At 40.1% G+C, this 17,518-nt stretch overlaps 1 protein-coding gene across 1 annotated transcript in view; it reads left to right on the top strand.

The window, feature by feature from the left end:
* LOC122755168 (mas-related G-protein coupled receptor member H-like) overlaps window positions 1–15,715 on the top strand; it is a 30,382-nt gene extending 14,667 nt beyond the window's left edge. The window contains exon 3 of the mRNA XM_044003510.1: window positions 15,528–15,715. Coding sequence (XP_043859445.1) covers window positions 15,528–15,715 — 188 coding nt within the window. The remainder of the gene's footprint in view (window positions 1–15,527) is intronic.
* Window positions 15,716–17,518: the final 1,803 nt, after the last annotated feature.

Raw genomic sequence — 17,518 nt, 5'->3', positions numbered from 1 at the left:
TGAGCCCAAATCTTCTGATTCCAGAGCCAATGTTGTTTCCACTTAACTCTCTCAGAAAAAAAAATCAATGCTGTATCCTGTATTTTAGGATAAGTTTTCCAGAAACATTTTTTAATTAATTGAATGTTATTCTGAATTCAAGCATTTCTAGCTTAGAGAAAAAACTGTCCAAAATGATACAGGCAAATCACTTAGCCTCTCTGGGCCTGGGTTTCTTCATCTATAACACGGTGGAGGGGTTAGACCAAGTAATAATAGCAATTACACATAGAGTTTTATGGGTTTCAAACGACAGAATGTCCCAAAAGTCTTTGTGCAGTTTTAAGCTTTCTTTTATGTTTTTTGTTTGGTTTTGTTTTTGCAGGGCAATGAGGGTTAAGTGACTTGCCCAGGGTCACACAGCTAGTAAGTGTCAAGTGTCTGAGACTGGATTTGAACCCAGGTTCTCCTGAATCCAAGGCCAGTGCTTTATCCACTGCGCCACCTAGCTGCCCCCAGTTTTAAGCTTTAATGGCCACTTTGGGGACACCCTGTAGACATTATCCCATTTGTTCCTCACAACTACTATGGAAGAATATGCTACAAGTACCATTATCCCCATTTTACAAAAGACAAATTGAAGCTGAAAGAGTGATTTCTGCAAGATCAAATAGCTAGAAGTGGTCAAGGCAAGATTTGGATTCAGGGTTTCCCAGTCCTCTCCATTTTTGTGGCCTGGTTAGAAGGCTTTTTCTGTTTTCAGGGTACACACCCCAGAACATAAGAGGGGCAAACACGAAGTTCAAGATAAGTAAAAATATTTTCACGACAGCACATGGTCTAATGGGGAATCTGGGGTATGTACCCTGAAAACAGAAAAAGCCTTCTAACCAGGACACAAAAATGGAGAGTGCCCACAGCAAGGTGCAAACCACAGCAGATTGGTGCTTTGGGCATTGGCATTTGTACCAAATGGGGTCAAGGACTGAAAGACACCTCTCCACACTGATGGCTGTCAGGAGGTAGAAGCCAGTATTGTAGCCAAACAGAATCAGTACGAAGAAGATAAGCAGAGACAGCTCTGATCTAAATAAATCCACATCAGAATGAAAGTAAACTGTCTCTTATAATAAAGGTGGACAAACAAACAAGGATGGTCAAGTCAGCGTCTGAAAGCTGTAGAATATAGACAATGAAGGATTTTTCTTGTAGGGGAAGAAGAGAATTCCACTGCTGACTGTCCCCAGCAGGGAGATGAAAAAAGAAGCACAGTCTAAGATATCTTCTGATGATTGTGGATTCTAAAAAGACTCATATAACCTATATCAGATTACCTGCTGTCTAGGGGAAGGGGGAGGGAAGGGAGGGAGGGAGAAAAATCTGAAATTGGAAAGCTTGTATAAACAAAAGTTGAGAACTATCTTTACATGTAACGGGAAAAAAATAAAATACTTTATTAATTAAAAAAAGAAAAAAAGACTCATTCACCCGGCTCCTAGTGCCAGCCGTGGGCTCCAGAGTAGTCAGGGCACTTGGGGACGGCTCCGTTACTGAAAAATTGTCAAGTTTTTCTTCACACTTGTTGCCAGAAATGGCAGATACTATATAAGATGATGTTTATTGAATCATAGACATACCATTTAGAACTGGAAGAAATGTTAGAAATCCTATGTGAGAGGGAGCAGACCAGAGCAGAGAGAGGGCTGGGAAACCCTGAATCCAAATCTCGCCTTGACCACTTCTAGCTTCTGTGCTTCTCTTTTCATCTCCCTGCTGGGGACAGTCAGCAGTGGAATTCTCTTCTTCCCCTCATGGTCATATCAAACCCTCTTCATCAAGGTCTTCTGTAACCTGAAGCACCACCAACCAGCCAAGCTTTACATCGTCATCCTAAGCACGGTCATTCTTTTCCTTTTTTTTTTTTTTTTGCCATACCTTTGAGAGTCTTGTTGATGCTGTATAATTTCCCAGATGAAAACAATTCATTTTTATTGATGTTATATTCATATTTGAATTTATTATCCTGCATCAATAGTAACATTAATTCATTTGTCTACTTGGTAGTTGGTTAGATCAGGGGAAAGAGAACCCGGAAGTCCTTGAAAGATACATTGCAAAGAGGGGCAGCTAGGTGGCACAGTGGATAAAGCACCAGCCCTGGATTCAGGGGGACCTGAGTTCAAATCTGACCTGAAACACTTGACATGTACTAGATGTGTGACCCTGGGCAAGTCACTTAATTCCCATTGACTTGCCAAAAAAAAAAAAAAGAATTCTTGTTGGGTTTGTTTCTAATCTGTATTTTTCTTGGAGGCTTTGCTTATGGATATTTTCAAGTCATTATCTTCTTCTGTGTTTGTGTCTTCAGCTTCCTTGTCACCATAGGTAACACCATATGCTTGGTTTTGTTCAATCTGCATCTAGATGCCACAGTTCTTTTTTTTTCTGGATTTCGGAGAGCATTTTCCATCATGAGGCCTTTGGAACTATCTTGGACTATTGCATTGCTGAGTAGAATCAAGTCTATTACAGTTGATCAACACATAATGTTGCTGATACTGTGTACAATGTTCTCCTGGTTCTGTTCATCTCACTCAGTATCAGTTCATGTAAGTCCTTCCAGGTTTCTCTGAAATCCACCTGCACATTGTTTCTTACAGCACAATAGTATTCCATTACATTCATATACCACAACTTGTTTAGCCTTTCCCCAACTGATGGGCAACCCCTCAATTTCCAATTCCTTGCCACCACAAAAAGAGCAGCTATAAATATTTTTGTACATGTGGGTCCTTTTCCCTTTTTTATGATCTCTTTGGGAAAAAGACCTAATAGTGGTATTGCTGGGTCAAAGGGTATGTACAGCTTTATAGCCCTTTGGGCATAATTCCAAATTTAAGCAAGAATTCTTAACCTGGAGTTTGTAACTTTTTTGTCTGTGTTATATTTTGATTATTGTTTTTCAATATAACATAATCCTATGCTTCGCCAGACTGCCAAAGGGTCCATAATACACACACAAAGTTAAGAACTCCTGCTTTTAAGGATTCTTTTTTCCTACTGGTCAAAGGTAAAGTCAGAATGAAGTGCCTCCACTGAATGAAATAACCAAAACCTTTTTCCTTCTCTTAGTTGGATCTTTATCCTAATCCTTTCACAGCAGGAGGATAGACAATGATCTAAACGAGATTACCTCTAGACAGATTGTGAAATTGACCTCCAGAGATAGTGGATTATGGAGATAGTGGATTATAGGTGGGGTGTGTGGGTAAATATTTAACACCCAATGCTCTGGGGTGGGGAGTGGGGAGTTTGTTTAACACACTTTAAATTTAATCTGCATTTTAAATCTTTTCTCTAAGACTTTCTTAAGTCTATACAATCAACAAAACAACAGACCAAACCCTGATTTGTAGCATTGGCTGATTTCCACAGTATAAATGATCAGAGCTGGCTCTAGTACACCCCTGATTACAAGTGGCATCATGTGGCACTTTAGGTGGCATTTTATTCTTTTTGAAGAAATAATAGTTTTCCCTGGAAAGACAACATGAACTGATGCCGAGTAAAAGGAGAACCAGGAGGACATTGCACACAGTAACAGCAACATCATGTGATGATCAACCCTGATAAACTTAGTTCCTCTCAGCAATACAATGATCCGAGACCAATCCAAAAGACTCATGGTGGAAAACGCTGCCCACGTCCAGAGAAAGAACTATGGAATCTGCATACAGATCAAAATATACTATTTTAACTTTTTATTGGTTTTTTTTTCTTTCTTGTGGTTTTTCCTTTTGTTCTGATTCTTCTTTCACAACATCACGAAATGTGGAAATATGTTTAACATGATTGTACATCTATAACCTATATCAGATGGCTTGCTGTTTTGGGAAGGGGAGAGGGAAAGGAGGGAGAAAAATCTGAAACTCAAAATCTTACCAAAATGAATGTTGAAAACTATCTTTCCATATCTTTAAATGGAGAAAATAAAATACTATTAAGGAAAAAAAGTTTTCCTTCCACCTACATAAGCCTCATGGAAGAATCTTAGAAATCACCTACTCCAACCCCATCATTTTTACATTTAGGGAGACTGAGAGCTTGTTTACTGGTCAAGATAAAGCTTCCTAGACAAATATCTTGGTTATATTCTTGTCAATGCCTCGATAACATTCATCTCTGGTAATCTAAGTACCAAAGATGAAAGTATGGGCTTGTTTGGAACCTTTTCTTAAAAATTTTACCATGTTAAAGTAATAGCCTAACTATGTGGAGAATAGCTAACTAATTTAGACAACTATCCTGTAACACGGGGCTTTAATGCCCTATGGTAGGGATAGAAAAAGGGGAGTGCTGGCACCAGTTCAAATCCTATGGACAATATCTGGATTTTCAGTGTGAACATTTACACCTGGGAAATCAGCAAATGCTACAAATCAGGGTTTGGACTTAAGAGATAGAGAAAATGTAGATAATGAAGATTCATCTTAAAAGTATATCATGTATACTTTGGGGGAGAAAGAGACAAGATAGTTGTTAAATATTTTTTTTTTGTTTGTTTTTTGTTTTGTGGGGCAATGGGGGCTAAGTGACTTGCCCAGGGTCACACAGCTGGTAAGTGTCAAGTGTCTGTGGCCAGATTTGAACTCAGGTACTCCTGAATCCAGGGCTGGTGCTTTATCCACTGCGCCACCTAGCTGCCCCCTAGTTGTTAAATATTTACCAACAGACCCCTGGATAGAAAAATCTTCATTTTAACCCGGGAGCACTCGGTCAAACTTGTGGTCGTTGAGTGTGGTGGCAATGATTAAAAGCTCTGTCGACCTGTTCTTCTAAGAAAGAGCTTCCAACCACTATACCCTAGCAGATTATAGTTGACCAGCTGGTAACCCTGAAGAGGGGAGCCTAAAATGCTAATGACAGGGAACAACCACCACCATGCCTGCAGTTACCATAAGACCAGTGGAGCAACTCCCAGCTGAGAATATGTGCCCTGCAGGCACCATGAGACTAGGCTAAAACTAGTAGAAAACTCTCCCAGTAGAGATACCACACCCAGCAGGGAGCTAAGCCCAGTGAGCACAGTTTATTAAACATTTAATCAGCATGTACTTTGTGCCAAGAACTATGTTAAGTGCTTGGGTTAAAAAGGTAAAAAACAAGGGGGGGCTAGGTGATGAAGTAGATAAAGCACCTGCCCTGGATTCAGGAGGACCTGAGTTAAAATCCAGCCTCAGACCCTTGACACTTACTAGCTGTGTGACCCTGGGCAAGTCACTTAACCCTCACTGCCAGGAAGGAAGGAAGGAGGGAGGGAAGGAAGGAGAGAGAGAGAGAGAGAGAGAGAGAGAGAGAGAGAGAGAGAGAGAGACAGAAAGAGGTTAAAAAAAACAGTCCCTGCCCTCAGAAAGCTCACATTCTAATGGGAGAGACACTTAAATAATTAGGTGCAAAGAAAATAGAGTAGATAAAAAGTAATCTCAGAAGGGGAGGCATTAACAGCCAGGAGGACTGGAAAAAGTCTTAAGAAAGTGGAATTTGAGCTGAATCTCAATAAAATCTTTAAGATGGAAGGCACCATCATGTTCCTTACTAAGTTCCATTCTGCCCAGATGTATAAGTGTACAGGCTGTTTCCATGGCAGTTACTCTCTTAGAGTAAGGAAAACCATAGTCCTACCATAGTTGTGGAATACTGACAGATTTTTGTTACCATTAGCACAGATCCCTTTTATTTTTAAAAAATAATAAACATTTTTGTTTATAGTTTTGAGTTCCAAATTCTATCCCTCCTTCCCTCCCTCCCCCTGCCCCTTCTCTGAGGTGGTGAGCAGATATAGGGTATACACGTATAATTATGTAAAATATTAACTTATTAATCATTTTGTATAACAAACTTGAATAGAAGAAAGAAATGAAAGAAAGTGAAAATAGCATGCTTTAGTTTGTGTTCAATCAATACCAGTTCTTTCTTTGGAGGTGGACAATATGCTTCATCATTAGTCCTTTGGGACTGTCTTGCAAAGACAGGCAAAGAAGCAGGCAATGTGGAATAGTGGGGAAAGCACTGGTTTTGCATTCAGGAGACATGCTTGAATCTCAGTTCTGCCACTTAATTACCAGTGTGACATCTGGGCAAGTAAGTGACTTCGACTGTCAGAGCCTCCATTTCCTCATCTGTAAAACAGAGGGTTTAGACGACATAACCATTGTTCATTTCAACTCTAGAATCTTTTTTTTTAAGTGAGGCAATTAGGGTTAAGTGACTTGCCCAGGGTCACACAGCTAGTAAGTGTTAAGTGTCTGAGGCCAGATTTGAACTCAGGTACTCCTGACTCCAGGGCTGGTGCTCTATCCACTGCGCCACCTAGCTGCCCCTAGAATCTTACCTAAGTGTAAAGAGAGGAGGACAATCCTGCAACTCCATCCTGTTACCTCTACTCTTTTTTTTTTTTTTTAGTGAGGCAATTGGGGTTAAGTGACTTGCCCAGGGTCACACAGCTAGTGTTAAGTGGCTGAGGCCAGATTTGAACTCAGGTACTCCTGACTCCAGGGCTGATGCTCTATCCGACTGCCCCACCTCTACTCTTACTAAGTGAAAGTCCAGGGTAATATGCCTAGACCCATGGCTAGTTACAAGGACCATGATAAAAACTGAAAGAAATTTACTCACCTTAACACAAAAGTCAGACTAGAGTGGGGAAATTGCCTCTTAAAAAGAAGCAAAGGGGGAGCAGCTAGGTGGCGCAGTGGATAAAGCACTGGCCCTGGACTCAGGAGGCCCTGAGCTCAAATCCTGCCTCAGACACTTGACACTTACTAGCCGTGTGACCCTGGGCAAGTCACTTAACCCCCATTGCCCCACACACACCCCCAAGAAGCATCAAAGAAATCTGAAAGATTTATCCTGAAGGACTCTCATTATTGGGGGAGGGGGGCTACATATGAGAGTTTGACTTGCAAAAAAATTGCCAAAGTCCTATGCTGCTATGGACTTTCCTGCCAAAGACTTGTCCTCACACCCTATGAGAAAGAGAATGCATATTAGCTACCACTCAATGGAGAACCAAATGACAACAGCAATTGTACAGTGGAGAACCAAGAAATGTAGTTCAGCAAAGACCCAAAAGAAGGCAACCGAGAAGAGGAAAGTCTAGATGACATTGGCAAAACAGCAGATGATGTCGGCAGCTCTTTATGGAAGCAGCAAGTAGCAACTTCAGAGGCTGAGAAGTGCTCCAGATAGGAGACAACCCAAGAAATAGCAGAGTGTCCTTTCTCATTGGTAACGAGAGAATCTGTGGGAGAGTGCGCCCCTGTACATATAGGGTAGGGGGGAGGTTGATGGGTTTTTTCTCATTACCATAATATTCAATTAAATGTCTTTGCTTTGAGTTTCTAGGTGTTTTGTTTGGTACAGGAGCATGGGATAGGGGCCACAAAAAGTGTGGGTGGCTCTGACTACAGAGTAACTCAAATCATGCTTTAAGCCTGCGTGTAGCTTTCACAGGCTGGCACTGAGGAGCCCTCTACAGGGCTACAAAATTTACAGTGTCTCATCCAGGCTGTGCCCATTAACCTTGGGAGTTCCTCAGAGCTATGACCTAGGCCTTCTTCTCTCTTCCTTCAATTCTATTTCACTTGGTGATTTCAGAAGCTCCCAGGGATTTAATTATCCTCTCCATGCAGTTCATTCTCAGATTTGTTTAATCCGTCTCTAACCTCTCTCCTGACCTCCATAGTTTTGACTATTCTAGAGAAACAAAAGGTCAAGAATATCAATGGAATTAGTAGAAAAAAGTGGGAAGGAAGGAAGCCCAGGAGTACCAGATCTCAAACTATACTAAGAAGCAGAAATCCTCAAAACATTTTAGTGCTGGGGTCAGAAATAGACAGACTGAGTAAAACAGATTAAGTACCCAATTTACAAAAAACAAATGAGCAGAATAGTCCAGTGTTTGATAAAACTCCAAATCCCAGCTATTGGGTCAAGAACTCAGTATTTGACAAAAACTGCCAGGAAAACTGGACAGCAGTCTGGCAGAAACCAGGTACAGAACAACATCTGGAACCATATACCAAGACAAGCTCCAAATTCATACACGATTTATCCATAAAGGGTGATATAAGCAAATTAGAAGGGCAAGGAAAAAATTGCAAGCAAGAAAGATCTATGGATAGAGGAAGAGTTCAAGGCCAAACAAGAGATAGGCTCACAACAGGTAAAATGAACAATTTTGATTATATCAAATAAATTTGTGCACAAGCAAAACCAATGCAGCTAAAATTAGAATTCGGGATGTGGTGGGGGTAAGGGCCAAAATCTTTGCCCTCAAAGAGCTTATGTTCTATAAAGTAGAGAGATGCCATTTAGTGAGGCTGCACAGGACAAGGAAGATTACAGAAGATTTCAGAAAAGGGAAAGGATGCCAGGTAGAAGGAGCCTGTGTCGTCCCCCCCCCCCCCCACTCATCCAAAAAAAAAAAAGTTCATAAAACCAGCTAAGAATTTTGAAAATAAGGTCGAGTCTAAGAAACAATAAGCCAGTTGTTATATTTACATATGATGCACTAGATAAATCTGTAGGGGTTTACATTTAGCTCAACACCATATCATCATATGGGATATGTTTGTATACAATTGCCATTTGAAGCTTTATTTTATTCTACTTGTTGATACAGATATTTTATTAGTTGAAAATGTTAATATATGTGTGTTATTGCTGATGTGTATATACATAATCTTGTCATTTATACATTTAGTTGTCTCTATTCATATAATTGTATGTGTGCATACACACACATACATTCTCTCTCAAGATTATTTTTTGCCCATATATGTTTGATTGCCTGGAATGAGAAAGAATAACGCCAATATAATGTAAAATTTTATGTAAACTATTTGACTTTTTTTTTAGCTGATGGTACACACTCCCCTCCCCATTTTTGAATTTTAATTTGCAAAGGAGTGAAAATGTTCACTGGTGGGAAGTTGTAAGGTATGCTGTTCCTATAAGACCCTTTTCATATAAAGCAGTTTAGTGATGAAAAGGGTAGAATAAGCATTTTCGAGTAAAGGAAAAGATGTATATCAACTAACAAGAAAGGTAAAAGCTATTGCCACTGTCAGGAATGAACATTTTTATTACTAAAAAGATCAGGAAAATTATTTTTTTTTAATAAAAGCTAATACAGCACTTGCACATGAAAGAAACATATCTTTCAGGTGGGAGCTGAACAGTTTGAGAGAGAAAATAAACTGGGGTAATATAAAAATTTTCAAATGTGAATGATGTAGAATTATTTTCTTGCATGGGAAAAGTTTGATGTTTTAAAGAAACAAAGAGCTTATATTTATTAAAAACTGGAGAAAGGGGAGTGTAAAGAAATGGTTTCAAAGACACTGAAGAATGAGTGAATAAAGGCTTTAGCCCTTTCAGAGCATTATGGTCCCTCACCTCATTTGGATGTTTTATGACTAAAGAGGGTAAAGCTAATAATGAGAAATCACATAAACAGTTGGATGCTGGTGTAAGATTTTTAAAGGATTATTGATTTGATAAGGGAAACCTGGGTTAACTCCTCTCCTTGAAAGGCAGGACCCTATCCTTTAAGCTATTAAAGAAAGCAGAAATTCACATAGGATGCTGAAATAGGAATCCGTGAAGATGCACAGCAGGGGGGCTAAACCCCAGCTGTCAGAGCTGTGGCAGTTATGAATCTGTCAGCAGATAGGCTTCAGCTAAGTGATTTCTGGTTGGTGGGGAAGAGATTCCACTTAATTGGCCGAGCTTCCTGACATCTGTTGCCCTTCAGTGCCATCTACCGTTGGAGAGAGGTAAAGCTTCTGAGAGAAGCCGATTGCTCTCTACTGCCATCTCTAGTTTGAGAAGGAGAAGCAGAGGCAGTTTTTCAGTTGCTTTTGGTAGCCGGGATGAGCCAGTAGGCCTGGTTTAAAGAGAGAACTTAATCTGGATGAGAGAATCCCTGAGATAACTGCTTTGATGAGCTTTGAAGTTCTCGGGTTTAAAGATAATTGCTAGTCATAATAAGTTAACACTTTCTAAACACCTTTTAAGGATGATTATGAATTGAAAGAGTTTGCAAATGCCTATTTGAGGGGAGAAGAGGGTTTCTCTAGCTGAAGAGTGGTGAGGACTAAATTGGGAGCAGAAAAACAGTTAACTGTGGTTTTCCTGAATAAACTAAGGCCCTTGGAGCTTGCCCTCCACACTGAAAGACGACCAAAGTATAACTAGAACAGTGTAAAGCAAGGTGGATACAGACTAATGCAATTGATGACGGATGCTCCCACCTAGACTGGCTTACCTCAGTGATTCTCAAACTTTTTTTTTTTTTGCTTGTAGTTTAGTATTCATGGCACACTGAATTTAAGTTGCCCACACACAAATGCAAATCAGTATCTTCTCCACAACTTTTAATCTCAGAGAATTGCCTGATTTACCTAGGGACAGTATGTGTCAGAGGGAGGACTCGAATCTGGGTCCTCAATCTCTATTCACTATGCTAGGCTGCTGCTCATTTCCAGGGCCAGGGCCAGGTCTCAGAGGATGGGCAGATGGACCAACAGATGGATACAGGCCAGTAATTATTAGTATGGAAGTTAGTAGACTACAGTTTTAAGTTAACGTCTCTCCCATTAACTACCTGTGTGACCTTGGCAAAGTCATAACCTTTCTGAGTATCATACTCCTCATCTGTAGTTGTTGTTTACCCTTTGCTGTCAAAGAGTTCCAATGACATCAGGAGGGTGATGTCTTGACTTGCTAATGAATTGGATTTAAGTGAGGTGAAGTTGTGCAAAGTCATCAGCTTTACTCTCTCCTCTAGAATCAACAGAGTCCAGTGGCAAGACATGGGTCAGTGGGTCAGGATGACTGGTTATGGCCCAGGATGCAATGGGAGACAACCTTTTTTAGCTAAGGTCTTTCCCAGGTCTTAGTTTGTCTGAGGCAAAAATGACTCAAGTGGGGCAGCTAGGCGGCATAGCAGATAGAGCACCAGCCCTGGATTCAGGAGGACCTGAGTTCAAATCCGACTTCAGACACTTAACACTTACTAGCTGTTTGACCCTGTGCAAGTCATTACTCAAGTAAGTCCCACCAGAATTCTATGAACTGACAGTAGAGGTTTTCCCCACTTTACCTCGTCTGATGGCCTCTTGGAAAGAGGAATCTCAAACCAGTAAATTCTATGTCCAGACTTACAGGTGAAATTCATAAAAGGAAAAGAAATCCATTTATGAACATCAGGATCACCTTACTCACCAGTCACTATTTAATGAGCACTTAGCATGCAAGATGCTGTAAGACTAACGCAAAACAAATGGCTTCATATGTATAATAGGTATTGTATTTCTTGCCTTTATAATGGAGGGTGGAAGAGAATTTGGAACAAAAAATAAAAATAAAATTATTTTTTAAAAAGATTAATGATGGGGGCAGCTAGGTGGCGCAGTGGATGGAGCACTGGCCTTGGATTCAGGAGGACCTGAGTTCAAATCCAGCCTCAGACACTTGACACTTACTAGCTGTGTGACCCTGGGCAAGTCACTTAACCCTCATTGCCCTGGAAAAAAAAAAGATTAATGATGGGGCAGCTAGGTGTAGTGGTGGATAAAGCACCGGCTCTGGATTCAGGAGTACCAGAGATCAAATCTGGCCTCAGACACTTGACACTTACTAGCTGTGTGACCCTGGGCAAATCACTTAACCCCCACTGCCCCACAAAAAAAACCTATCTTCACATTTAATTGGGAAAAAAAGATTAATGATAAACAATATACAACATATTTCCCAAATTGTCCTGGTTCAAGGGAACATTAGAAAATGAATCTGTGATCTCATCAATTTGTATCTTTCCTCTAACAAAGTCTGCCCATCCCCTCTAAATCTTGTCTACATCCTTTGTAAAGAAACCTGTTTTCCAGAGCTAAGGCCCAGCAAGCAAACTGTGCCCTGACCTTGGCATAACAACAATCCTTTGCACTCACCCTCTGAATGAACACTGCTGCGACTAAATCACAGAACTGATGGTCCCTGAACTTGGGCAAGCACCAACAGGCCCAGACATGAAGCCCTGCCATGACAGACTTTGTCACTAAACAACTGTAGCTATTGTTGCTACAATACATTAACTCTGTCTAACCACAAGTACATAAACCAAGGTTTGGCCACACTAAAGCAGGTGCCCCCCACTATAGGTAAGGCCCCAGCACCTGTGTCTGACTGACCTCCTTGCTTAAAAGCCATTTCCCTCACTTTGAAATTAAACTTCTGTTTTATTCCTGACTCTCCTGTCTCAAGCCCACTGTCTGGCTCCAGCCATCCACCAGTTAGAGGCCAGTTTGGTACAGTTGACACCTTCCATAGATTTGCCACAGGGAGTGAAGTCTCTCGCCCAGATTCTGACACAACTGAAGGGGCAGCCTAGGAAGCCTGTCCACCCAGATACAGCTCTAGGGCAAACAGGGCCAGGGGGCCCGTGGGCATGCAGCAGCAGCAGAGCATGCCAGGCTGTCTTCTTTCCTCTCCAGGCTACACACCCCCTTTTCAATACAATTTTATATATTGTCTTCCACAGTTAGAACAGACTATGTGCCAGGCACTGTGGTAAGCATTTAATAAATATTTTTGACATGTCATAACCAAACAACTTCATTTTGGGGTCATGTTGTTGTTATTGTTGTTCAGTCATTTTAGTGGTGTCCAATTCTTCATGACCCAATTTTGGGGTTTTCTTGTCAAAGATACTGACATGGTGTGCCATTAACTCCTCCAGCTCATTTTACAGATGAGGAAACTGAGGCAAACAAGGTTAAGTGACTTCTCCAGGGTCACACAGCTAGTAAAGGTCCGAGGCCAGGTTTGAACTCAGGAAAATGAGTCTTCCTGACTTCAAGCCCAGCACTCTGTTTCACCTCTCTTTAATTATATCTTTTACATGGCAACCTGAGTGTAACCTTAGATATATAAATCTTTGCAGAGACAAATAGTATGCAAAAAGTATCACATGAGTCACAAGTATAACTCTTATTCTTTATTACCAATAATAGCACTTCATAACTCTTATTCTCTATGGCTTCTTATTTACATGTTTAGACAAGTGCTAACATGTTCCTACATGTACTCTGCAGACTTCAGACTTGATCTCACTGGTCCTCATCCTTCTTTCTCCTAGTTACCGGTAAAAAGAAAGCAAAAGACAAAAATAAATTTTAAAAAAAACCAACGAACCCTTTTTTTAGGAAATACAAATAAAATTAAGTCAAAAGTGGGTGGGCAGAAAGGGAAAGAAAATAAGGAAACAAGTAAAAAAGGGTCATTCCCCCAGTATCATTTACAAGCTTCGAGGACTAAGCCCGGGATATTTTGGGATATGGGGCAGCTAGATGGCTCAATGGACAGAGTGCTCTGCCTGGAGTCAGGAAGACTGATCTTCTTGAGTTCAAATCCAGTCTCAGTTACTAGTTGTGTGACCCCGGGCATGCTACTTAATCTGTTTGATTCAATTTTCTCATCTCTAAAATGAGCTGGAGACGGAAAAGGCGAACCACTCCAGTATCTTTGCCAAGAAAACCCGAAACAGGATCACAAAGAGTGGGATGTGACCACACAACAATATTTTAGGATATGTTCCCCAATGCTATAATCTATGAGAGTACAGTTTCCCCAAAAGAATATAGAGGAAACTGAGTCATTAAATTCAACTAAATGAATTCGGCATGATAAGTAGGTCTATCTGTTCAGTCAATTGGTCATTAACATTTATTAAGCATCTTGTGCTAAGCACTGGGGATACAAAGAATAGTAAAAGATAGGCCTTGCCCTCCAGTAGCTAATAATCTATCCAAAACCCAGAACAGAAATAAAATGTTTCCCATTGTGATTTTCCATTATACAAAAAGATATCACAGTGAAAAGAAAGTGGAATGGAAAATTGGTAGCTTTATTTCCATGATATGGATTCTTAAGGTTAGAAAGGGCAGCTTGGGAGGCAGCCAGGTGGTACAATGGATAAAGCACCAGCCAAGGATTCAGGAGGACCTGAGTTCAAATCCGGCCTCAGACACTTGACATTTACTAGCTACTAGCTGTGTGAGACTGGGCAAGTCCCTTAACCCTCATTGCCCTGCAAAAAAAAAAAAAAAAAAGGGCAGCTTCTCCTTTTGCTAGTTAAAAAGACGCACCAAAATAATAATAATAATAATAATAATAATAAAGAGTCACCAAAAATGTCTGCTGTACAAAATGCAAAAAGGTGCTTTTTTCTTATTATTGGTGTGTTGTGAAATTTGCATGCAAAATTAAGTTTTCTCTAGAGAAGGTAAATTGCATGAATTATAAATTATATCTTTATGAAAAGGACTGACCCCAAACAAAAAGATAAAAGAAAGAGGAAAAGGACCCAATTGCACAAAAATATTGCAGCTCTTTGTGTCATCAAAGAACTGGAAACTCAAGAGGTACCCATCTATTGGAGACTGACTGAACAAATATAAGGAAATACTATTATTTCCTATGAAATAACAAAAGGGGCAGTTTCAGAGAAACCTGGGAAGACTTATATAAACTGATGCAGAGTGAAGTGAGCAGAACCAGCAGAACAATGTATACTATAACAACACTATAAAGACAAGCTTTGAAAGACTTTAGAACTCTAATTAGTGTAATGACCAAATATAATAAGGGGGACCAATGATGAAGCGTGTTACCTGTCTCCTGACAGAGAGGTGCCAGACTTAAGATGCAGAATGAGACATTTGGGGGGGGGGGCAGAGCAATGAGGGTTAAGTGACTTGCCCAGGGTCACACAGCTAGTGTTTGAGTGTTTGAGGTCAGATTTGAACTCAGGTCCTCCTGAATCCAGTACTGATGCTCTATCCACTGCGCCACCTAGCTGCCCCTGAGACATATTTTTAGACATGGTCAATGTGGAAATGTGTTTGATTAACTATGCACATTTGTTATAAGGATTTTGCTTTTCTTTTTTCAACAGAGAGAGGTGAAAGAGAAAATAAATACAAATTTAAAATAAACTGAACTCCAAAAATATAAAAAGAACAATTGATGGATAAGGAGGAAAAGCATAGTAGTTATTTTAAGATGTAATCTATGCCACTTTTATTCATCATTTTTTCTATTAAAAACTCCAAAGACATTTTCTAAAATGCTCTTTCTCGTTTTAAAAAAATAATAAACATTTTTATTTATTGTTTTGAGTTCCAAATTTTATCCCTCCTTCCTTCCCTCCTCTACCCCATCCCTGAAGTAGGGTATATAACTTCTTCTTTAAGGTTCATTCAATCCAAATTTGTCATCCGTTAAAATTCTGGTAGTTGTTACCTACCTACCCCCACGACATTATCCTTCCTTCCTCAAGGAGTTTAGTGCCTGGCTCAGTCTTTCTTTCTTTTCCATCTCCTGCCCTCACACTAGAGGATTTCAACATATATATCGATACACCCTCAAACCCCAGTTCCTCAGTCTACTCAGTTTCCATGACCTATTCCTCCATTTGATGTCAGCTACAGTGCTGGTCATATCCCTGATCTTGCCATCACCCACAGGTGGAGACACCCCCACTGGAGATATAATGGAACCAGTCAGTGCAAGAGTGACCTCCTCCAGTACCATCCAGCAGCATGGGAGTAAAGGCAGACAGGATGATAGTTGGAATAATCCAGCTTTGGGGTTGGAAGAGGGTGACAGTTAGATAAAAGGGGCAAAGTACAGCTCAAATGGAACTGTTTTATATATAGGGTCAAGATTTTAAAGAGAGAAAAGTGAATAATTCATGTAACTTTGTCCATTTAGGAATTAACCCCCCTCCCCCAGATGTGTACTTTTGGGTTTTTTTGTTTGTTTGGGTTTTTGCAGGCAATGGGGGTTAAGTGACTTGCCCAGGGTCACACAGCTATTAAGTGTCAAATGTCTGAGGCCGGATTTGAACTCAGATACTCCTGAATCCAGGGCCAGTGCTTTAACCACTGTGCCATCTAGCTGCTCCTTCAGATGTGTACTTTTAGCAGTGAAAAAAAAGAAGTAAAAGATGTGAGAAATTCAGCTAAAATTACAAACATTTTAAGTGCCCCAGTCCCGGCCCCTCCATCCTTATAGTCTACCAGATGATGGTTAAGGGACAGAGATGAGAAGAATCTAGGAAGAAAAACTCCAAGAGAATAGCAGGTCTTCAAAAGCTGTTGGTTTAAAAAAAAAAAAAAAAAAGCTGTTGGCATGTGGTATGAACCAAGGATTACTGTCTTGTTTATTTTGCACCATTTTAACTCCCTAAAAGACCCACTGAGATTCTCTAACACAAAATCAAATCAGCCAAAAAGTACAATAAAAGATCATAAAATTGTAGATCTGGAACTGGTACATCTGAAGTCATTTAGTCCAACCTCCTCCACTTTGGTTTGATATGAAAACACTAAGACCCAGAGAGATGATTTAGTGGCTTGCCCTGTATGACTATACAGGTAATAAATAACCAAGATGGGATTTGAACTCTGATTCCAAATCTATAGCTCTTTCTACTATATCATGAAAAGATGACCTTGCTAGAAAACATACAGGTAGGGACAGATATAAAAGGAAACATGGCACTCACCCATTTAAGGAGTATTTATTGATTCCCTGCCATTTACTATATACATTTATATAATCAATAATCAATCAACATTTATTAAGTGCCTACTGTGTGCCAGGCACTGGTGATAAGAGCTGGGGACACAAAACGAGGCAAAAGACAGCCCCTGCCTTCAAGGAGCTTACAAAGAACCACAGGGATTTTTGCTCACCATCTAGACAAAAGGTCAGGAAAATATGACCCACAGTCCACAGCCTGATTTTGTACTACCCCTTTAAGCTGAGAATGATTTTTTTATAATAAAGTTCTACTATATTAAAAACTGCAACAATCATTTCTTTGCTGTACAAAAACAGGCCTGCTAGTTAGCTAGTTGTAGTTTCCAAGTCCCCAGTGTTCAAAAGTCAATTTTACTTCGTGTGCAATTTTTTATATGGGTAGACAAGTGTAATGGCTCTTTGATAGGAAAGGCTTCTTTCTTTTAAAAGATGGGACTTGAGCACATTCCCGAAATGTGTTGAACAAGAGCACCTATCAGGGTATTCTGACATTCCAATTTTTTTTTTCACTTAAGTTAAGGGAACTAGAGAACAGCACGAACAATGAAAATTCTATGGTTTCCTTTGATCAAACACATCTGAATGCTATTGTCAACTACTCCCCTTCTTCTGACCTATCCCTCTTCCTTCACCAAAGACTGAACTCACTGGAGGGGTTTCTTACTAACAAGTGAAGTGAAAATTCAGTTTCTACAAACCAAACCCATTGTATGGTGAGAGTCTACCCCATTTCAGAGATGTGGTAACCATGGTGATTCTTGACACTGTCATCCTGTGCTTTCTCGCCTACTTCTTTCCCTCTCTTTAAACTAGTACTTAAATGTATCACAAGAGTTCTCAATTAAAGGGATCCTGGAGTAAATGCATT

The sequence above is a fragment of the Dromiciops gliroides genome, chromosome 4 (assembly GCF_019393635.1).
Source record: "Dromiciops gliroides isolate mDroGli1 chromosome 4, mDroGli1.pri, whole genome shotgun sequence".
Taxonomy (NCBI): Eukaryota; Metazoa; Chordata; class Mammalia; order Microbiotheria; family Microbiotheriidae; genus Dromiciops; species Dromiciops gliroides.
This window is presented reverse-complemented; position numbering and strand designations above follow the sequence as displayed.